This window comes from Parasteatoda tepidariorum, chromosome 7, assembly GCF_982258835.1.
Source record: "Parasteatoda tepidariorum strain Cologne lab strain chromosome 7, Ptep-v5.0, whole genome shotgun sequence".
In the NCBI taxonomy this organism is placed as follows: domain Eukaryota; kingdom Metazoa; phylum Arthropoda; class Arachnida; order Araneae; family Theridiidae; genus Parasteatoda; species Parasteatoda tepidariorum.
In genome coordinates this window covers 2,993,273-3,017,596 of record NC_141761.1, presented here as the reverse complement: position 1 = coordinate 3,017,596, position 24,324 = coordinate 2,993,273, and the positions used below count along the sequence as shown (strand labels likewise).

The 24,324-nt window shown below is 26.5% G+C and overlaps 1 protein-coding gene across 22 annotated transcripts in view; it reads left to right on the top strand.

Annotated features, from left to right (window-relative positions):
- Positions 1 to 24,324, top strand: part of LOC122273057 (uncharacterized) — a 40,661-nt gene that overhangs the window by 6,635 nt on the left and 9,702 nt on the right. For 11 of the 22 annotated variants that reach the window (XM_087167070.1, XM_087167067.1, XM_087167066.1 and 8 more), the window contains 12 exons: positions 2,576 to 2,788; positions 6,711 to 6,917; positions 11,188 to 11,242; positions 11,341 to 11,476; positions 11,844 to 12,020; positions 14,604 to 14,721; positions 15,352 to 15,423; positions 16,759 to 16,828; positions 18,310 to 18,461; positions 19,601 to 19,708; positions 21,051 to 21,130; positions 23,479 to 23,605. In XM_087167070.1, coding sequence (XP_087023196.1) covers positions 14,623 to 14,721; positions 15,352 to 15,423; positions 16,759 to 16,828; positions 18,310 to 18,461; positions 19,601 to 19,645 — 438 coding nt within the window. In that variant the 5' untranslated portion in view covers positions 2,576 to 2,788; positions 6,711 to 6,917; positions 11,188 to 11,242; ... (1 more) ...; positions 11,844 to 12,020; positions 14,604 to 14,622 and the 3' untranslated portion in view covers positions 19,646 to 19,708; positions 21,051 to 21,130; positions 23,479 to 23,605. Of the gene's footprint in view, positions 1 to 2,575; positions 2,789 to 4,322; positions 5,114 to 6,710; positions 6,918 to 9,154; positions 9,193 to 10,139; positions 10,300 to 11,187; positions 11,243 to 11,340; positions 11,477 to 11,843; positions 12,021 to 14,593; positions 14,722 to 15,351; positions 15,424 to 16,758; positions 16,829 to 18,309; positions 18,462 to 19,600; positions 19,709 to 21,050; positions 21,131 to 23,478; positions 23,606 to 24,324 lie in introns of those variants that run through there. The other 11 variants (XM_087167068.1, XM_087167061.1, XM_087167069.1 and 8 more) reach the window with 9 other exon arrangements.

Here is a 24,324-nt window from a genome sequence, read left to right as displayed (position 1 = left end):
AATGTAACGGTTAGTGTTTTAATTTAATACAAATGTATAACTCATTAATTCACTGTTGTGGCTAAATTGAATATCAAAATCTATTTTTAACTCTTTATTCCTTTAACTATTTTATTTCTATTACCACAGAAATGTTTCTGTTACAGGGTTATATTAATTCTTATGGTCTTTTGGGTGATAAAGCTGTAACCAAATTATTTAAAATGGCTTGGGACTTTCGCCCTTCAGTCCGTCATTGACAAAAATTCTCATCATTTTTAATAATGTATTTCTTCGTTCCTATAAAACCTTTTATTTTGTCTTCCTTGCCATGGAAGTAAATTTTGAAATGCTCTCTAAACAAAACAATAATTGCTTTATAAATGCAATAATTTATTTATCGTTTTCTGTAATGATTATGTCGATAAAGAAAACTATTTTAAAATTTTTTAAGTTACTTTCTTCCAAAAATTTTCTTTTACTTTTTTCAATGGTCATATTCTTTCAGTTTTTGAAATTCTACCTAACAAAAAATCTGAATCAAAATCCAAAGGCACCGAAAGAAATTTTTTAAGGATTAAAACCAGGAAAACATGAAATATTTTAAAAATTGTCAATATTTTTTTTATTGTAAAAATAATTTTATGTGTGCACATCACAAATTTTTAACATTTCTATAATTATTTAGTACTTAGTACTACACCAACAATGTTTGCAAAAAATTAACATAACATTTAAATTTCGAAACATATAAAAAGGGTAATAAAAATTTTTTTATCTAGAAAAAAATTTACACAAACATGTAATTGCACTTAAAGCAGATGAAAAACATACTTTTTAACATCAACTTAAAAAGCTGTATTTAGTACTAATGATCAAAATTAGACTACTATCAGTTACTATTTTCAGAACGTAATCACAAAATTTATTTTTGTTTAAAGCAAGCCTATACCATTGCCTGTATTTTGCTCATTCAAAATTGTGGATTGCAAGAATCGTAAAAAGGTTTACAAAAAAGAGGCGTAATATGTAAACCTTTTAATGGGGCATTTTAAGAGAAGAAAATACAAAAATTGAAGAGATACTAAAGTTAAATTTCGGATATTGATAAATAGGCGATAGAAAAGGCTATATTAAGCATTTACAAATCTTGTTTTTACAAAGACTATACAGGACCTTTCAGATGAAAATTTACACAAGATTCTTTTCTACTGTGATTTCAATTTTTTTTCTTCCTTTTTACTATAATGTAGATGTTTTTCAGCTAAATTTTAAACTTTAAATCAATCGAAGAATTTTTTTGCTATTGTCATTATTTTACCGTTATATTATTTTAAACATAATGAAAATAAAAAATTTATATACTTGTTTCAAATTTCAGTCAAATAATTCAAAATTAAAGTAATAAACACAATTCTGATAATATAAATGCTCGCAAACTTAAAATGTTGTTTATTGTCAGTGCTAAAAGAAAATTGCTTCTAATATCATATCTTTACATTTTAATGCAATTAAACGAATACAAAACATTTTGTAACAAATCTATTAATGCAATGAATGGTGACCTTTATATAAGAGAAGAAAACAAATGCCAAGAACAAATTAATAAATGAATCTTAGAGCACATTATTATTTACACAAAAGACTTATCATTTATTAAAAATGAAAGAAAATTCATGAAAAATTAAAAGAAACCAAATTTTAAATACATTCAACAGTTTCATAAGGAGGAAACTAAGTACTATGAAGTTTTTTCAACATTATATCTTATAAAGTTTCATCAATGCTCATATATCTGCCAACCCACTTTTTCTATCATTCTAAAAATTTATTGCAAAGTTGCAGAATAAATACTTGACCTTATTTTTTTCTGAATTTTTAAATTCTTATTTGAGTTAACAATGAATAAGAATAAAAAAAATCATGATAAACATTACAACTATTTCAATAAATAACTATTTAATTTCAAAACTAAACATACTAAGAAATAAACTTCATCCAATTATAAAAGCAATATATTTTTACCATTATCCTTTTACATAAACATCTCTATAATCTTTTGGTGAAACACAATTTTAAAAAAATATTTGTTATTAAATACGTTTTTATTCTTTGTTCAAAACAGCAATAATGCTTATAATTTTCTTATTACTTTTATTTTTAAGAAATCTTTCTATTAATTTTTAAAAAAAATCTTGTCTGTTTAATATATCTTTCCATGAATTTACCACCATTTAGAGTTTATTCTTTCAATTGGAAGTCTTTATTTTTGTTTTTAGTTTTCTATTTATTAAATTATAAAATCTTAAACAATTAGGTAGATTACATTTAATGAAACCTTGGATATTCTTATGTTTAAATCTAAAATTACTTGTGGGGTAGGTGTTTCTCTTTGTTTGAAAAGTGCATGAATGTCTTTGAAACATTAATTTTAAATTCATGTAGTGCTCTCATTATAATTTGTTTTTGTAATTTTTTTGTACCATTTCATTAGTTTTTAAAAGAGCTTTAATTGTTTTAAAACTAATGGTTTTCTTACTGTTTTAAATTATTTTTTTTATGTAATATTGTCTTTTTAAAATCTTTTCCATTAAAGGGAAATGAAATTTTTTTCAACTATTTCTGAGGCATCCAAAGAGCTTCTGGGGAGACTTTTTGAACTAATTCTGGAAATTCCATGAATCGTGGTGCTCGAGGAAATGCTTCTGGTTACCACTTATCTAACTTAAACAGGATTGCTGATACAAAATCAAATATAAACCGGAATATGACTTTACTGCATTATATTATTGATACTTGAGAGAAAAAAGTAGGTATTTGTATTTACTTTAACATATAATCATGGTTGCTTTTGCCTTTTGCAAAGCCACATCCCCACTAATTAAACTAAGAAAAATCCAAATCAAGCTCAATTTCATCTAAAAATTTATGTGCAACTTCTTACTGCATTGCAAGCAAAGGAAAGAACACTAAAGTTGCAAAAAGCATCACAGTTTTGCTTGAAAATATCGATTTACTATGTTTTGAGGCATTGAATAATTTTTTTTAAAAATAATTATTCAATTTGAAAAAAATATTAATGTATAGTATTTAGTATTTAAAAAATATAGTATATAATTTAGTACTGGTATTTAAAAAAAATATTAAAATTAAATTTTTTCAAGTTAGATAAATGATATTTGTTTACATTTTAGTCAATTTTAAAATAATACTCGCGTTAATCACTTCTGTAAATTTTAAGATAAATACACTAGTGTTCAAAAATGAGAGAGTTTTCATATTTGGTAGCCTATCTCCATTATGACAAACCAGATTTTAATACACTATAAAGTTGATATCTGCCTGGAAAATCGATTCAACAAATATCCTCTCTTTTTAAAGTTTAAACTAGGTGAGCTTGATGGCTGCCTAATTTCCATTAAAATAAAATCGCCACACGATTCTATTCTGTAAAGGTTATCATTGAATTTTAAGACTTCTTCCATATACCTCACACCAGTCAAAGAACCTCTTTCAAAGACATGGATGGGTCAATGACCATTCAACATTTTGCCTATCAAGACAATCAAACCTCTTTTGCCTTAATGTCCAATTTTTCAGATATCTGGAGACATCAAATTTCTGGTTCTTTCCATACATAATTATGAATTATTCAAACCAGGCACTCACTATCTACCTACCAACTAAATAAATCAACTGCTTTAGCAGAGGAAGTTTGATAATCTTGGCAGGCATCATACTAAGTAATTAAAAATCTTTCTATGTTCTTTAGAGAGGTAAATTAGCTAGTGTGCAGCATATGGATAAATTCTAAAAGCTCTATGATTGCCTTGATCAACAATAGACACTCACTTAAAGCTGTTTGCTCTCGCAGAAGATATTCGCCAGATGATTGGCCACTCAGATCTTCAGCTTTATAGAACATAATCTAACTTTATAGTAGTACATGTTTGGAATGGAGAGCAAATAAAATAGAACTCACAATCTTTACTATTATCCAGGGCTTTACTATTGTACTATTGTACAATCTTTACTATTGTATTGAAAACAGCTTTAATGAGACTCTTTTAATTTTTTGTTGTTTTAATTTTGCTTTTTCTATTACAACAATAAAGGTTTAAAGTTATATCATTATTGAACTTGCCAGTGGTTATAAAAGCATATTAAAATTTATTGTCTATATTTATGAGAAGGTATAAAATATTTCTGTAAATAGGGAACGAAAGTAATATATTTTTTATTTGACAAAAAATTCATTTATGTTAGTTTTTTTTTTAGAATTCATTGATTGCACAAAGATTATGATAATGTTTAAAGTCCTATTAATATTGTTTTAACTTCTTGAGCATGTTGTATTGTTCTTTTATTTAAAGAACTTTTATACAGCCTCTCAAACCAGTCTTTAGGAGATTTTGACTCTAGAAATAAAGCAGTGGTTTACCAATCCAAGAACTTCTTGGGATAAGTGCTAAAAAAAGGTATAGTCTTAAAAGGTTTGACGGGGATTCTAAATTTAGAGAGAGATACTTATCTACAACTGTTATTGATTATCATAATAATAGTCTTTAAAAGATTTTAAATTTTCATGTCTCTCGAAAAGGGTTTCAGTGTAGCTGCCAACATTTTTCATAAAACAGCGCATTAAATACTAGTTGAGAAAATTTATGGTAAAGCCTGATTCACTTTAAGTTGAATATTAAAGCTTTAATAAATATAAAGCAATGTGTTTTATACTAAATATTAAGCAATGTGTTTTATACTAAATATTAAACAATGTGTTTTATACTAAACTTATGTAAGAATGCTACAAGATATGCTTTCAATGCAGTTTCAATAAATAAAAATGCATTAATGAAAATTTCAGTTTAAAAATTCAGCAGGCTTCAAAGGAAGTGTGCTGCGTCCCCAAGAGGCGAGAACTATTAAGCCCTCCAAAAGAACAGTGATTCTTTGAGAGGAAGTCTAATATGCTAATGAGAAGAGGCAGTCAGGGACTCTGGAACCCAACATCATACCAAATTTGGCAAAAGAGAAAAAATTTCAGGACTGAAGAATGTTAAGAACGTTCAGAATGTTATGGGGAATGACAACAAACTGGATTGAGCCAATTGAATGTGTCACCCAAGACATGAAGGTGATTCAAAGTCACGGTAAAAAAAAAAAAGCAAAAATGAGACGGGGAGAAAACTAACCTTGAAAGAGTAAGAGTGACCTTGACTCACAAAAAGAGGAACGATGAAAAAAATATTCCAATGCAAGAAAAATTTGATTAAATTTATTTTTAAAGGTGGATTGAGTATTTAAAAATTAAATACACTAAAAAAGAAAGGAAAAACAAATTGCGCGAGAAAAGAGAGATTGAATTAATAAAATAAAAAATAGTCACACATCACTGTGACATTATAGTTCATGAATAAACTTCCACAGCCTAGATTTAGAGAATTCAGATTCGTATATAAATAGACAGTACTTTTGTGTCAACTGTAAATTAACATAAGCTCTTTGAAGTTATTTATAACTGGAGTAGTCTACTGGGGTTAAATTCTGTGGAACGTGTGAAAATGAGATTTGTACTTCCAAAATTTAAAAAAAAAAATACATTTGCTCCAAAAAGAAAAAAATTACTTCCCAAAAACTAATAATATGCCCCATAAATTGAAAAACTTATTCTAATATTGCATAAGTATCCAAAAAATGCAAATGCCATCAAAATTTTTATTTTAACTACAATATGTTGTGGGCCAAAAATAGACCATATGCTATTGAAATTTACAATACCTTTACAATTGTGGATAATCTTTTTAAGTTTATCAAATAAATTTTATGAAGTAGCTGTTGCTGCCTTTAATGACTGTGCCTAATGTTTGTCATTTAGTATATTAAAGAATTAAAAAAGCTTCATTAATTATCAATTATAAATTGAAAATATTTAATTTCTAAAAAGGTTTAGTTTAAATATTATAATTAACTAATTTTTTAAACATATTTTAGAAATATGAATTCATTTATGATTTGTTAAAATTATTTTCTCTACCAACTGTGTAACTGTTTTCTCTACCAAATTACAGTTTTGTTCATAATATTTTGATGAACTTAAAGCCTGCTACAATAGTTAAAGAATTGGATTTTTTTTTTTATATATATATATAAAATTTCCTTTTTATTGTGAAGTTTCTCAAATTTTCTGTTAATAATTCCTTTTTTATTTTAAAATTTCTTTGTTAAAAAGCATACATTTTATTTGCTATTTAATATTATTTCTTTCTTTCTTATAGACTAACTTTAGATTACTGAATAATAAATTTTATAAATTAATTAGTAGAAATAAGCCATAAATATTGACTATGTTTTTAAATTATTTTTATTTTACGTATTTAAAAAATAGATCATTTAAAAAAAAATGAAAATAAAGACTTGTAACATTCATTTTAAAAAGAAGAAAAGTTTGGTTTTCTGTAATAACAATATAAATTCTGTAATGGCATAAAGTTATTAATTTAAATTAAATCTTTTAGGAACAGAAAAAAAAGTTAAGGAATATTTATAACACATTGTGCATGAAAGGAATGCTTATTATAGCTTTGTATGGATTTGATTTGGCAAAAGTGCAGCAATACATTAATAATTTTTATGAATAATATTGAATTTTGTCTGTTTATATAAATTTGTTACAAATAACATTTAAACTGATTGTTTTTACAATTACGAAACAAAGTCTTTCTTATTTTAAGGTGACAGAAACATACATTACTACAAAATAGTTTGTGAACCACCCTGGTGTTATTATTTGAATCTATTTTTGACTGGCTTTCCTCTGCAGGGCCTCGGAATCATGCCCAAAAGAGGTCTGGATGTTTTGCGATTTGAAGAATTTTGTTTCTACAAACTGCATGCTGTCAAACCACTCTGAAACTATTTCTATGATTGTGCCGAGAAAAGTAAGTTGTTAATAAGTCATATTAATTAAATTATTTATTTCCATTTATGATACAATATCCTTATAAAATTCATATAAAAGTGTATCAGTTTTAAAATTATAAGAAGCTAGAAAATTTAATAACTTTTGACCAAATATGGATAGTATGCTTTATAATGATTTAGTTATTATTGAGAACATAACTATCTGGAAATTAAACTTTCTTGAAAAAAATTAAAAAGTGTTATCTATTAGAATTACTGTATATTTTTTTTTACCTCTTTAACTAGTACCTAATATGATTTGGACTAAAAATATGTAAATGAAGATAAATAGAAAAATGTATTAACAGATTTTAACAAAAGGGCATTTTATTACTCTTTTTGGAAAAGAAAATTCATTAATCTAAAAATAGATTTGCTTTAAAAATATGCATATGATGTCTAATTTACTACATATTATAAAATCATTGAAATTTCGCATGTTTCTTGGGCTTAATTTCACTATAAATTGTTTTTGGGGTTACTGAGGCATTATCATACAGTCGCTTAAACAGAGTAACCCAGGTCAGAGGAAAGATACTGTACAAAGATAACTTTGATTGGGGGTTTAGCACAATTTTGATCACTTTGCCGAAACAAATTTCCCTAACTACTTGGTTGAAAAAACAGTGAAAAGAAACAAAGGTTAGCCACAAGATAGCCAGATCTAAAGCAGATGGAGATTCATAGTGTTCGATTAATGTCGCATGAAGAAAATGAAAGGCTTGATGTAGAACAGGCTGTAGTGCTTAGAAGGTAGAAATGTTGAAATACCTTATCCTTACGTAATGTATACCTTACTATCTATACCTTTAGTGAAATATCACATTAACTACTAAGGATGCTTTTGTTTCTTAAGAGAAAACATTTAATAATTTTAAAAACTGGTACCGAAATTTTTTTTTATTACAGCCGAACCTCTTGATCTCGAAATTGACAACAAAAAATTTAATATCATAATTATTTATGTTAGCCAGATTTCATCTTATCCAATACATTATGAAAACAATTTATTTCATACTATTAATACATATCGTGTACTACACTTATGTCCCATACAAATGAAAATAAGCTTAAGAATTTTAATAATTTTATTTAACTATTTTATTTATTTGCCCATCTGCTACTCCTAACAAAGGTGGATAATAGAAATAGCATTCCTCAAAATGAATAATTGACACATTATGCACATGCTTCTGATCTGTGTTGTGACCTTTCATGTCAGCTTGAAATTTTCATGTTCAATATGCTAAATGCTAGAATAATTGATAGCTGACTAATGGGACCAAACATATATTTCATATAAAGCGATATTTCACCCTAAGTGATTTCGCATTAGTGAGGTTTGACTGTATTTCTTTTTTTTTTCATATGAAAAAACTTTGATATTTTTACCTTTTTCGTTCATGGGAAAAATTATAAACACAAAGGAATAAGAGATATTGTAATTAACATATTTACAACTAACTTCGTAACTACCCTTGGAAATTCTCTTAAGTTCTACTTTAAAACAGAGAATTCCTTTTTTGATTCTAGTTACTGTTTTACCCTCTGCCTGACAATGTATTCGTCATGATGTCTTATTGTAATTGTCGCTTAACTTGATGGTATTTCTTGATTTTATACACTAAGTAACAAAAATATATCATAACTGGCTTTATATATTTACTTATGTATTATATTAAAAACTTATTTTTATTAGTCTGAACTTATTAGTCAGAGCAATTTCAAGAAGATTTGTTCCTGACACTGAATAGAAAAAAAACTAAAATCTATTCTGATATCTATGAAATTAAAGTACTAGTCATTGTATGTTTCATTGTAACTCTGGATAAAAAAAAATATTTAAAATGCGTAGCTGTCAGCTTTCATGAAAAGATTGGAGAATTCAAATTTTTTTTGAAAATATTACTACAAATACTATGTTACATTTTAATTCAGTTGAATTTTAGTAAATGTTTTAACTGTGATTTTTTTATTTAATCCAGCATTCAGATAAATTTTTGAAGCAACAGATTTAAAATTCCACTTAGTGCTGTTGGAATTTTAATATTGTCAGAATTGTGGTTTACTTTGAAACATTTTTGAACTCATTTTTGGTTTACTTTAAAATAACAAGGAAAAGCCCCTATCTACTCCAAAATGTTTCTTTTTATGTCATATATATATATATAATATATATATATATATATATATATATATTTCTTTTTTTTTTTAGTTTTGTGAAGAAAAAAAAGCATCATGAAACTTGCAAAAGTAAACTCCTTGAATTATACTTATATATAGGTATTTTGTGTGAAAAATATACGAGGGTTGTAAATTAAATAGTGGCAACTTAACCTTGAAACTCACTGAAGGGCAGACATGCGCAAATTGTTGAAAAATAGGGGCCAGCTTACTAAGTATAAGATATTGAAGACATCTATTACTACTCAAGAATTCACTTCATGGAAGAATTTGAATGGAAGAATTCAAGAATTTGAGCATCTTTTGTAGCAGCACTGTCTAAAAAGCAGTGGCAGAAACAGAAAGCACATTTCCATAACTAAGAAATTCAATAACACTTTGACTCTTTATCTCAGAGGAATTCATTGTATCAGCAAAACAATCAGTCACATTGAAAGAAACATGGGGAAAGAATGTTTCTTTTCCATTTCCTTTCAGAAAGCACATTTCTATGGGGAAACACATAACCAACATTGTCAGAGCTATCGCTGTTCACTTACGATCGACGGAAAATTCTTACACAAGCTTGCGGTCGTTGATGTTATGGTAAGGAGAAGTGCTTTGTTTTGCGCATTGAAAATCGGGAACAATGCTCCCCATTGCAAGTGCAGACATCAATCCATCAGGAAACATTGTGCATGTCTCAGTAAATTACAATTTTTAATGCATTGAGAAAAGATCCAGACATCAGATTGGAGAAGATATCACAACATTGAAGTTTTTCAGTGCATCCTTGTATCCTTTTCTATCCTTTTCTATCCTTTTCCATCCTTGTATCCTTTTCTAGTAAAAAGGTTTGTAACAACATGTGGTTAAGTTGGGATAGTTAGGAGATAGCCTTTAATGCAATTTTTTTTTCCTAATCAAGTTTAGTTTCATGCTTTCTTTTCTAAAAGTAAAAAGATATATTGATGTATTTTATAAAAAAAATATATATTTTACGAATAGTTGTTTTTAGAGTTGTATTGAACATTCAGTTTCAGATTAAGATAAGTTGCTGAACCATCTTACTCACAGGGTTATAAGAAAGGAACTGTTGAATTTTACTTTTGATGTTTGAGAACGTAGGCGATCTGGTTCTGGATATAATAAAAATAAGGGATTAAACCATCCAAAATGTAATAAGGATCTCTTGTTGTAAGTCTTCTAATATGATTTTTCAGTAAGAAATTTTCTTGTGTATATTTGAAGCAATTTTAAAAGAAAAATTCGAAACCAGCTATTTCCATTTAACTACTTCCTGTTCATTTTTTGCTTAGTATTTTAAACTGGGATTTTGAATTTTACTTACACATCTAAAAATAATTAAAACTATTGGTTCAAACAATTTTATTTTAAATCAGATTTAAAAGAAAAATTCAAAATCTGTGATTTCCATTTACAAGTTATGTGATTCTGAGGTGCTTTGGTCCTTCCTCCTTTAAACTTCAGTTTAGTACTGTATAGCCAATTTTGATTCTATCATCAAATAACAATTATCAATGATTTTTTTTATTTTTATTATTGTTAATACTTATTACTTTTTTTATTTTATAATATAAAATATATTACCATTTTATACTTTGAATTGACCAAGGTGAATGGAATGGGTCCATTTGAAAAAATTCACTTATTTCCTAAGTTTTTTTTTTTTTTTTACGCAATTTTTTTGTTGAATCTTTACAGTTTAAAATTTACTGTCTTGTCTTTTATCAAAATAAAATCAGGTTTAGTAATAATTGAAATTTTATTTCAAATTGACTTAATTTTTATTTATTGCAAATCAATTTTTTATTTAAATCTGTTAGTAGTACGCTTCACATTGCTGTACCACAATAATAGCGTTTCTAGATAGCATGTCTGGCCTAACGAGAATTTTTTTAAAAATGCAAGTTACTCTCAACATGTTAATAACAATTGTCAGCTTTTAAGCTTCATCTAACAAATTTTCTTTGTTTCAATGAATTTCATTCTGGTCCCGACTTGTACCCTGATTAACATTGATAATAATTTCTGATTTTTATAATAGTATTTTCTTTTTTCCAGACTTAAATTTTCATTGGCAACACTTTGGGCGAAGATTTTGACTAGGATCATTAAAGTGTGTATTAATCAGAAGTTAAGCTGTAGAACACCATGTGTGCTTTTTTGAATTATTTATTATGTATGAAAGTAATGAAACTTTATTTAAAATTTTAGGTTGCCAATTCGTTGCAAGGGATAATGGAGATTATTCTATGTACCAAAACAATCCAGATAAGCTTGTAGAGTGGTCATTAGTTGAAGAAATAGTATGTGCAGATTTTCTGTGAGATAGTCTGTCACATTGGGAAAAGTAATTTTTTTATTTTACAGCACATTTGTTTTCTGTTTTAATCATGCTGTTAGTAAATGTATAGTTTTATGTAATTTATATTACATCGAGTAGCCTGCACAAGAAATATTTTCTTAGTTAATTACTTTTAGTTAATTTTTTTTGCTAATCACTTCATAAGAAATTGAAAATTTTGTTTTAAGATATAATTTAATTGTTGTTATGCATCAACAAAGTGCTCAAAAATTTTATCTCTTAATTTAAAATAATATTGTTTAGGTTTTAATTAAAAAGTAACATAATAGATAAAAAATTTTTTTTAAACAATTGAAAATTTCTGCAATAATTTTTGTCCTTGTACATATCTCAGAATTTTGTATTTCTTCAGCGTTTAACATGTCATGATGCCATCTTGCCCAATTTGTCTTCACATTTCAACTGCTGCAAAGATGTGTGGACATGTTTATTGCTCTCCCGGCATTCTACATTATTTGGCTTTAACTGATAAATCTTGGCAAAAATGTCCTATTTGTTTTGAAGCAGTGCAGAAAATTGATTTAAAAAGGTAATTTTATTTATTTATTTATTATATTGTGAACTTGACAGTTTCTTGATGATGATTTGAAATTTCAACTAAATATAAATAAAGAATAATTCAATTTTCTACTTTAAATGGTTATTATCTGTTTTTTTCATTTATTATCTGTTTTTAGACTTATTATTTAATTACTGAAGTATTGTTTCTCATCTTATTTAAATATATATATATATATATATATATATATATATATATATATATATATATATATATATATATATATATATATATATATATATATATATATATATAAAATTCAATGAGTGAAAGTAAAGTTAGTTATATGTTTTCAGTCTTTTGGTGGATTTTATTTATTTTTCTCTTATAAAAAAAAAGTGAGTTAAGACAAGCAAAAAATTTAAGATAACAATAATTTGTCATTTTTCTTTATATTTCACAACATGTGTTGCTGTCTGTATGTATATCTATCCATCTATCTATCTGTGTATATATATATATATATATATATATATATATATATATATATATATATATATATATATATATAATATAATATAAAAACTGTTGTTTGTTGGTATTCTTGTTTAAGAAAATGTTTATAAGACTCTTTGCTTTTAATTTCCTACACGGTGAGGGCTTTATTATGTAATAATAAAATATTAATGATTAAATTAAATTAAGTGAGATTATTTCCTATAATTATATATTTTTTAGCAATCATAAGTCTTCAGTATATTTATATTTTTAAAGTATAAAGATTTGTATCAAATTTTTTCTACCCTTTTAAAATTTGGATACATACATTCTGTTTTAAAAGTTTCAATTTTTGCCACATTTACCCCTGTTGAAAGTAACGACAATTTTAGAAGTCAGAAATTAAAAGTGCTAAGCACATTTTTGTAGCTTTAGATAAACTTTTACTTCTGAAATCTTAAATTCTTAGTTCTTGTCTTATGATAGCTAATTATTTTTAACATATAATATAGCTGTTGGAATGCCTTTGCTTTTCCCTTTATCTTTCAATGACACAAGTTTAAAGGTATTAAAAAAAATTGAAAATAATTTTTTAAATTTATTCTTTGTGTTTTTTTTTAAACAGTGTTTTCATAAAACTATGCAAGTTCTGTAACTGTTGGAGATGAAATTAAATTATGCTTAATGAAAAGATAGAAAGGATCACTGATTTCTTTACCAGTTTCTATTGAAAATGCTCATACAGCTATATTTACTGTCAATGACGATATGTATTTTTTTTTTATAAATTATTTTTTACAATGATTTGTTACAATTTAATGTATTTGTTATAATATAATATATTTGTTACAATAATGTTTTACATTTGGTGTTGGGTAATTTCAAATTCTTGCCCTTTTTGATTAGTTATCAACAATCAATTGTATATTTTTTTTTTAAAAAACTGAACAACTTGTGCAGGAGGGAAGGAGACATGCGGCAGAAATTAGCCTGCTGCAACTTATGTCATTACATAAGTAATTATAAATATAAAATCAGTATGAAAACGCTCATTGAACTAGTATTTATAAATATCTTCATGAGCAGAAAAATAAAAACTTCATTAATGGATTAAAAAAGACTGAGAAACTTCTGACTCACCCCCACCCCCATCATAAATTCAGTTCGTTATTAGAAAAAGAGAAATGCATTAAAAAGCAAAAATGATCATTGAATAAAAATAAAATATTAATAAGTAGTAAATTGCATATTTTAAAAAAAAAAAAATAAGCATTGTATTTTAATATTTTTTAACAATGACTATTATTTCTTAACAATTAATATTATTTCTTAATATTATATCTTTGCAAAATAATGGTTAAAAATGATGAACGGCTGCATTAAATGTAAAAAGATAACCAGGATTTGCGCAATTAAACGAAGGCATGTTTACATAAGTGAGAGAGATTCTCCATCACTTCAGGATTTATCATGTCAGCGACAGGATGAGTCATGATAAAAGAAACACAGGGGATAATAATAATCATTGCCACAACTATCACTGTTCACTTGCAATCGAAAATTGCTCACTTGCATTCGAAAATTGTTTGCAAACTTGCAGTCATAGATGCCATGATTGAGAGAAGTGGTCTTCGGCAAACTTCTAACCATTGATGTACTATTGTAAGTAGTCAATAAAATTTTTTCCTCTACTGTTTTTCAAGTTTTTACTGTTTTTCCAGCCTCTACTGGTTTCTTGCATACAACAATGACTCCCCCCCCCCCTTCAAGAGCGTTGTACTCATTGATTAGAAGAAATCATGTTGTCTACACAAATGTATTGCTACCACCTATAGTGGAAATGACTAAATAGCTCTTCTAAGCTTTGTTTTGTAATTTAAGTTGCAGATTTTCTGTCCAGTCCGGGGGCTCAACGCTTGATGGGTGTTAAATTTTATTAATTTCCCCTAGTCTCCAAATTTTATTATATTTTAAAAATCTCCCTAAAGTTAGAAAAATGTCTGAAAAAACCCTTAGCATAAGAGATTTTTTTTTCTTATCTCATTATTTGCTTAAGAATATATGTGTGTAATGTGAACTATTAAATAATAATATTTAATTAAAAGAATGTTCTAGGTGATTCCAGAAATTACTCATGGCTGGTCAGAAGGAAGTCTTTTCTGTTATTGAAAGAGAGAGAGCTGCTTATGAAATGGACACTCCAGTGGCTTGCTTTATGGAATCTGCCTTTACGGTAAGGTCAAAGTTATGCCAATAATTCAATTATTTTTAACTTATCTGATTTTTTTTTTTTTTTTTTAGTTTAAGTTTAATTTTTAAAATTTATACCTGTGATATTAATATTTCTTGTATTTTTTATGAACTGTAACAGTTAAAAATAATTAATGTTTGAAAAGTTAATGTATTGATGAAAATATTTGAACTGAATATTGTATCTTGATAAAATCTAATTGAATATTATAATATTTTACAGAGTGTTCACTATCCTTATATTACTTATACATAAAATAAATTTGAAAGAATTTTCATAAAAGCATGGTTCATATTTCACTTCATGCTTAAAATCTTTATTAAGTGAATTTTGCTCTGATGTTAGTTGCATATAATGTGCTCAGAGTTTAATGCTAACACTGCCCAGAAAAAGTGAAATTTCATTAAACTTTTGTTTGTGTATAGGGAAGACCATTGTAAATTTTTTGATTAATTGATTTATTGAAAAATTGTACTGTTATTTATTTCACATGTGTTCATTAAAAGAAGATAACTGTATCCCTACAACCTGTTGATAACATTCGTCAACTTTTATCACTTAAAAGATTTAATTTGGTATTTAACATTCTGAAGCTTTTTTTTTTCTTTGCAGCTACTTCATGAAAGGGATATTGCTTTAAACCAGAATGTAGATCAACTTAAGGAGCTCATTTATAGAAGCAATGTATGTGATTTTTTTAAAAAAATTTATTGGAACAAAGTGTTTGTCTTTTAAAAACAAAATTAGCAAACAAAATTTTTAATTTTGTTTCTTCTTTCAATTATTTGAATATTATATTCTTGCAAACAGTGTCTTTTTATGACTTCTATAGCTATATATTACCTCGGAAACAAATTTCTTCTCTAAACCTTTCTTTTTATTATTTTCCCTTTTTTTTTGGTGGGCATAATTTCATAAATGCCAACTCTACTGTTTTTAACAGGAGTTGTATTTTGCTACTGCCTTCCAATTTTTATTATCTCGAAAATTTTCCCCTCTTTTATTATTTATTTATATTTTTGTGAAAAAGTTTAAAAAAATCCTCTTAATTTCATCATTAATCTGTTTGCGCTCAAAAGAGAGCGCCAGTAAAACTGTCACAAGTTTCATATCAGATAACGCTTGACAATATCTTTGCAGTTGCTCTCATTGGATGAAATACATTCATGCTTTGTTACATTTCTGCTGACACTGACTTAGTGAGAATTTGCTCTTAGAAATAATTTCAAATTGAATGAAAGGAAGCAAAAGTTTGGACTTTTGTCTATATCTGTTTATATGCTTTTTATTATTATTAAGTAATAAAGATTGATTCATATAGAATAATTACTTTATTAATTTTGCAGGCTTTTAAAAAATACAAAAAAAAACCTTTTAAAATAAAAATTCTAGATTCTTTTCAAAATTTTTACTATCTTATTTATCTATAAATTAATAATTAAATTATAGCTTCATTTTATTGATTTGAGTTTACAATGCTCGACATTCATTTCTATGATGTAAATTTTTCGGACAATTAAGCTTACATTTTTGAGTCACTTTTTTTCCCTTATTGCTGCTTGCTTTAAATAAAGCTATTTCAAGTTTTTATCTTTTTTATAGTTTTCAAATAATATAAGAATGTAATTTATGTGGAATTTTTATTGAAATTTAATACATTATATACATATACTAAATCTTTTAGTTCATATTGCTATCTTAAAATGCGATTAATATGTCTAAGGTTTTAAGAATGTAAGGTTGGTGGCATGTACACATTTTAATTTTAGTGTCTCTAATTTTTAAGCTTAAGATAATTTGTCTAAGGTTCAGATAATTTGTCTAATGTTAAGATAATTTATTTACATTTTGTTTAAAAATATTTTTTGCAGTTAATGATACAAAGTTCATTTAGTTCCTCCAAAACATATACTACTTAGGAAAATTATAATTAGTTTAGTTAACTTGTTAAAATTATCTCTTTAAAAATAAAAATATTTGCATTAAATTTTGTATAAGTTTCATATAATTGCATTTTAGGGTAATGTACCAGAGAGAAAACATCTTATTTCAACAAGTTCAGCTGAGTCTTATGAAGAATTACCTGAAAGTATGTTGTTTTTGCCTATCATATAATGTTAAATATTTGTTACTGTTAATAAAAATATGTTAATGCATATAAAAGAATTAAAATATTAATGTTTCTTTCCATTTTTTCTTAGTTTCTTATAAGATGCAAGTTAATTAATTATCTAATATGTTTAATTGTAGACATAATTAATTGATGATTGACATTCAAAGATGGTTATTTGAAGAATTTCTGGAGAAATTGTTTCAGTTGCAGCTGCGATTCAATTTTTTAGAATCCTTTAATTCAATATCGTTTTTACATGCACACATTTTTTTGATGTATCACCAGAAAGTCTAGCTGTGACAGGTTTTTGTGGAGTCCAAAAATCCAGCCATTTCATCTATTTCATGAATTGGGTAACCTCTCATTTAAGGTTTCATTTCAGATAGGAAAAATTATGAGAATATTTTGGCCTGTATTAAAATCATGCTATTTCCAGTTACAGCTTTAAAATTGTGATCTTGTGTACTTAAATTTTCAGTAGATTAAAGAAAAGTTTTCCAAACTTGCTAAATGTTTTCAGTTGACCAGGTACTATATGTCAATAATTAAAACATGTATATGTTAATTATGAAAATTTCTATGTGTTAAAAATTAGTATAAAACAGGTTTTTTTTAAAAATTTCCAGGAAGTATTTGCTGTAAAAAAAGGTGTTAGCATTGAATGTGTCGTGTTTTTATTTGTTAGTAGTCTAAATGAATTAGCAAATAAAAAGCATCACCAGACATAAACCTATTGTAATCCCATTGAGAAAAATCAAAACAATCTCGTCATTCTCTCAGTTTGAAATAAATGTTATTGTGCCTAAGTTTAAAAAATGAATATAAAAAAAACTGTGGTTTTTAAATATTTGTCCTAAAATAAAAAATTGTTATGGTGAAATTTATTGTTCAGAGCAAGCTTAAATAATGAAATGACCTTATGTTTGTTATTGTACTTTGTTGTCCAATTAAATAAATACAGTACTTAGCTGTGAAATGAAATTCAATGATCCACAATGAATCTCTAATTCATAGGTGAGGTTTTAACTTGTAAGTTACTGAATTGCAGTCACTCTAATTCTATTTTAGGAAGAAAAAAAATATTTAAATTACTGAAAATTCTTTTAGTGTTTCAAAATGTCTGAATAGCATGGAATATGTGATGCAAGTATGAATTCTATTTCAGACTGAGAAAGAAAAGGGGTGACATTTTTCTAACGGTATTTATTTATCTATGTTTTACTGCATTATTATACTATAAAGTTGAAACAATTTCTCTTTTATCTTCAAAGTGTGAAGAATCTTAATAAGTTTTTAAAATATATTTTCCCTTTTTTTTTCTTTCTTGTCATTCTTATTTATTTTGTTAAGCAAACCAAAGTCATTTATTGTTATGTTTATTCTACATATAGATAGTTTGAATTTAAAGTAATCTAAAGTATTGTAACTGTTTCATTCTTCGTTTTATTTAACTTTAGCTGAAGATGGGCAACACATTTGTATTCACAACATAAATGTAAAGATGTTAAAAGAATATGGCTCCTTGGAATTTACTCCTGAGACAAATTCGATATTGCAGAATTCAATTTTTCTTCTGTCGTCTCAAAAGAGACTATGTCTCAGTTTAAAGGTAAGTTCTATGTTGTTTTCATATTTGAGAATAACAGTCATGAAATACTTTTTGTTAATTTTATTTGCTGCAAAAGGGATACTTTAAGAATTATTTTTAATTATATTATATAATATTAAATTATTATTAGTTAGATAGCTGAAAAAATGTGCGTCATATTTTGTTTTGTTTGCCATGATTTTAAACTTTTATGAAAGAAATATGTGTGGCACTTGAATAAATATTGTGGAGTACTTAAGGAAGTATTGTTAATTCTTTCATAAATATTGTGTAGCAATTTGAAATTTCAATTATTATTTTTATTGCAAAGAATTGTTTGAAAAACAATTTTATTGCTCCAAATCCGATATTGATTTGCTAGAAACAAACAGGATAATTTAATTTCTTTCATATCAGAATTTATTTAACTGATGAAAAAACTTATGCTAAGCTTTACTTCCTCTCCTAGACAGCAATTAAGTAGTTTGCTTTGCATAAAAGCTACCTTATTGTTGGTACAAGTTCTTCAGTTTAATTTGGATCTTTTGTTATGTTTTTTATTATTATTAATTAAGTATAAAATCTATGGCTTTAAAAATATTTTTTATTTTTCGCTTTCTTTATCAAGTAATAAAAAATCAATAGAATAAAACTAAAATTTAGCTTTTATCAATCAAAAAAGGAAGAAGAAAAATATTTATTAATGTATTTTGTTTTTGTAGGTGTAGTGCCTTTCCTTTCTAACTTATCTCTTGTTTGTATTACTACAGGGTTCCCACAGTCCTTAAAATCTTTAAAAATTGCTCAATTTTTATTTTGGAAAATAAGGGCCCTTAAACGAACTTAATTTTGATACATTGGTTTTTAAAGTCCTTAAATTTTCAGCATCAGTATAGTTCATAGAAACAATTTTTCAAAACAAAAAGTCGTTTTTTTATCGCTTAGAATTAAACCAACAATCAAGGGTAAAACATTTTAGAGAGACAAAAAGGAATATGACAAAAAGGAATGCACTCACACATGAGAGACAAAAGGGAATTTATGAGAGACAAAAAGGAATGCACTCACACATAAGACATCTTGTATGGATTAGCAGTTCCATTTTGTTGATGTTTATTAATTTTCTTTTCCTATTTTAAAATTATCAATATTTTTTTTAGACTTTAAAAGCCCTTAACTGTGCAAGAGTGTGTTTCTTCCTCTGAAGATGAGAGTAAAAGGGATTTCCTCTCTGTTTCATGCATTGGGAAAAATTCTTTCCTCCAAGCGTAAGTTCATTTCATGTGGGATTCACTATTGTGCTAAATAACTTAGAGTTTATTTTGCTTAGGTGACCCCTCAAAGAAGTCAAATCACAATGTACTTCCTACTCATCTGAAAATGTTTGAGAAGGATCCTCTAATCCTCATGTAAACAATTTAGAAATAAATACTGCACTTATTTAAATCTAAACTGCTGTCAAGCCACACTCCCAAGGTTTCAAGATGTTTTGTTCCACATAAAAAATTGTGTAATCCAGCAAACCGAAGACTCTCCATGTAGTAAATGGTGACTGGTGCATGTTTAATCTGCCGAGTCACAACATCCTCCATGTCCCCATAACATTTTATGCCTCTGGGAGTACTGAGTAGGAGATTGATCGTTCTCTGGTTTAGGTCAAAGTTATAATCTGTGAATGAATGAAAGATTATAGGAATGGATCCGCTTTAAATAGATGTGACTTATGGGTGTTTCAGAAGTCGAATTCTTGGGCATAGATGGCGCCAATGGAAACATAAACAAGAAAAATCTCACCTCGGTGCCTTAATAGACAACTGCAACAACAAAATATTTTTTTTTAAATTTTTAAATGTGGACTATTAAGAAGTGAATAATTCATTTTTTTTGCCAGCATTAAAAACTTTCAATACGTATATGAATCTTTAATTGCTCAAACTGTCAGAATTGTATTCTGAAAATGATTTGTCATCTCCCACTGTGACATCTGATTTCAAACTTTTGCTAGTATTTTCTTACACGATGTCATCTTTTGTGATATACAATGCATTTGTTATGTGAGGTTTTTGTAAAAACAATGTATTATAGTCTAATTGGATACTTTTCTCACCCAACAGCTATCCATTCTGAATTTTTGACTTGTAAATTCTAAGCTTCTGTCGAATATATAGGTACTTAACTATGAAGTAGAAAGTTGATATGGTGACCGTGTGGTCTAAATGAAATTGCACTTCTGAACATGAAGTCGCTGCATCGTAAATACACAGAATTACAGCAACTCTTAAATGCAGAACTTATTTTTACAAAAACATCATTCTTCTATCTACTTTATTCTGCATTTTTAATTTCTCTTCTAAGCATCCTGTTTATTAAAATACAATTCCACAAAATATCATATGCTCAGAAAGCTCTTAAATCTAAACAATCATAAAATCAAAAAGAATACAAATACCACATCTTTAATCGCCAAAATAATCTATTTATTACTTAACAGAAAGATTAAGTTCAAATTATTTCTCCAATGTTGGCAGATATGCAATGCAGACTCTGTTTAATAATTATCGCTTTAATTCATTTACTGATGTTTTCTAATCTTGTATTGTATTATTTTAGGAATTGTTTGATAAGACATCTGAAGATTTTACTTTGTTTTTGCAAGATATTCCCTTTGTTGGTTAAGCAAAGCTGAATATGTGAGTGCTCTATCACTTTTTTTTAAAAACTGCTAATAATTTAATTAAAACTTTGAGAAATAGTTTTCTCTGGTTTATGTATCTTTTAGTCCACAAATTTGAAGAACCCCCAAAATTATTGTCTTCTGTAAACCGAACACTCTGTTTTTATATTTACATTTGCTCAAACTCATTAGCTTTTCCAAACTTTCCTCTATCAAGCGTTACTCAATTACCCTGTGGCAGAATCATGGTGACATTGTCACAGAACGTTACAGAGCTCTTGCAGAATGAGTTTTCTTTTGAAAAAAAAATTCCTTTTCTTTTCTACAACAATTTACATTTAATATTTGAATCCTGCATTTATATAATCACTTTTTGACTTGCTTAATTTATGCTGGTAGTATCGTAATTCGATGTGTCGGTGTGTAAATAATGTTTTGTTTGTATTTTCAGCAGATGTTGATATTGATTTTCACTTGGATTTTAAATATTCCTATATATTTCAATATGGAAAATTCGAATTGTGCATTAGAGTATTTACTTTTTAAGGCAATAATTCTATCAAATGTTTGGCAGTTATTACTATTAATTTCACCATGATTTTTAAATCTGATATTTTTCATACAATATTTATTACAACAGCCTGATCTTGAAGCAAAGCATGCATTTGAGGAGTACGATTTGCGTGATTTCGTGACTGATCTTTTTTTTGCAATTATACTTCTACGGATTTTATGATTTCTAATTCTTTTTTTTGTTTTTTTTGTTATGATGATTATTTACAGAATGCGAAGAAGGAAATAATTCAACCCCCCCAACAAAATGCGAGAATATAACCCATAATATTAGAATAAATAATTATTCCATGTTCAATTAAAAATTTATATAGTTTTTTTTTAAATATAGTTATCCAGTTTTTTTTTAAGCACAGCTCTTTCATTTTAAATTAGTAACGTATATGTTTGTTATTATTTAAAGTATCTTGCAGAAAGATATTAGTGCTTGAGAGTTCTGTCACAGATTGCTCGATAAAGTTCTGCCATGTGGGCTCAATTAGAAAGTAATGCAAAGTTTTCAATACCCAAGGACTCTATTATTGCGGAATTTTTTTAATGTTGTATGTTCATTAAAAAAGCAGAAATTTTCTTTTTAAATTCTTGTTTCTTAATAAATTTGTTTCATGCAAAAGGCTTTATTGGGACATTAAAAAACATTTCTGGGACTGAAAGTCATGAGACACTTGATTTATTTGCAATACTCCACTCTCTCGTTTTGGAATCACTTGTTTCAGTTGAATTTTTTTTTCTGTTCCGTGCAATTTAGTTAAGCAAAATCTCTTGGCAGTATAATTAGGAGTTTTTGAAGTCACATATTCATAAGTCTGAAGATATGCATTATATTTTTCTTTCTTTCTAAAAATTTTCAAATTAGTTTTAGAGCTATTAAATTAAATTTAATCTTTTATTTCTAAAGAAAACTGATCATGTAAAAATTATTATTTCTTTCAGCCTCGTACTCTTTTGTCTGAAGATAAAATGATCTTTTCATTTTTTAGGGGGTCTTGATTAAACATTTTTTTATCATAATTGTGTAGTGAGCCACGTTTAGCAACTAAGTACTGATTCAAATATCTTAAAAAGTCTCAAGCAATTTTCTAAGTAATTTTTGTATATTTTAAATTCGCAAATTTCATTCCGTAGTCTTGGCTATTATTGCCAGTGTCATTTTTAATAAATCTTGTTGTATCTTACAAAATGAAACTTGTGGAAAAATCCTTATCATTTTTAGCTTTCTTTTAAAAAGTAAAAAAATTGCTTGATATTGAAATGAGATGTTTTTCATTAGTTGCCAAATAAAATTCATTCGAAAAATATGAAAAAGATTTTTTTTTAAAATTTTCTGTACATGCGCAATATAAACAAACTACTTTAAATACTCATATCTTGAGCTTATTGAATTATTTTAAATCAATATTTTTGTAAATAGTTTTAAATTTTTCTAAAAATTTGTTTAATTGTACTGAATATTTTTAAAGTTATAGCAAAAAAACATAAGACAAAGAAATTTGTTTTGTATAATCTCCATAAATATTTAAGCTAGGCTTATAAAATTTTATGCTGTTATTACAAACCACTACCAAAATAAGCAATAAAAGCTTCTTAATTGATTTTCTTGCATAGGTGTATAAAAATACTTTTTTTTAAAAATTTATTATCAGTTTCCTAAAATTCTGAAAGCTTTAAACTTTGCTGCGAAGTATAAAAAATCTGATGAACTAAAAAATGATTAAATTACTAAATAATACTCTAAGTATTTCTTGAGAAATTTTAAAAAATATTGTAAGGTAGTGTATATATATATTTCAGAGTCATGACACAATGAATGATTGTATGGTGTCTTTGGCATCTAGATGTCTGTTGTTCAAGTTGTCCTCTGTGAATAATAGGAGATGGAGACCTGCACAAACCTCAGTTTCATGAAAATTTATCAAAGGTATAAATGAAAATTCTTTGCAAAATTAATATCATGCAACTTTATATTTGCTTTCATTTTTTAAATTTTCTTTCTTTTTTTTCTTTTTATCTTACACCAGTGGCGGTAGCAAAAATCTCTGAAATATGCTTTTAGTGGTGAGACTTTATTTTAATAGTTACTTTGTACTTTTTTTTAAAAAAAGGCAAAATTTTAAACCTAAATTGCTTTCAAAGGTATTACCACTTAATAAAAAATATCTTAACTTCTCTGTACTTATGTGAGTAGTTGAAGGTTTAAAGGTAAGTTCTATGTTGTTTTCATATTTGAGAATAACAGTCATGAAATACTTTTTGTTAATTTTATTTGCTGCAAAAGGGATACTTTAAGAATTATTTTTAATTATATTATATAATATTAAATTATTATTAGTTAGATAGCTGAAAAAATGTGCGTCATATTTTGTTTTGTTTGCCATGATTTTAAACTTTTATGAAAGAAATATGTGTGGCACTTGAATAAATATTGTGGAGTACTTAAGGAAGTATTGTTAATTCTTTCATAAATATTGTGTAGCAATTTGAAATTTCAATTATTATTTTTATTGCAAAGAATTGTTTGAAAAACAATTTTATTGCTCCAAATCCGATATTGATTTGCTAGAAACAAACAGGATAATTTAATTTCTTTCATATCAGAATTTATTTAACTGATGAAAAAACTTATGCTAAGCTTTACTT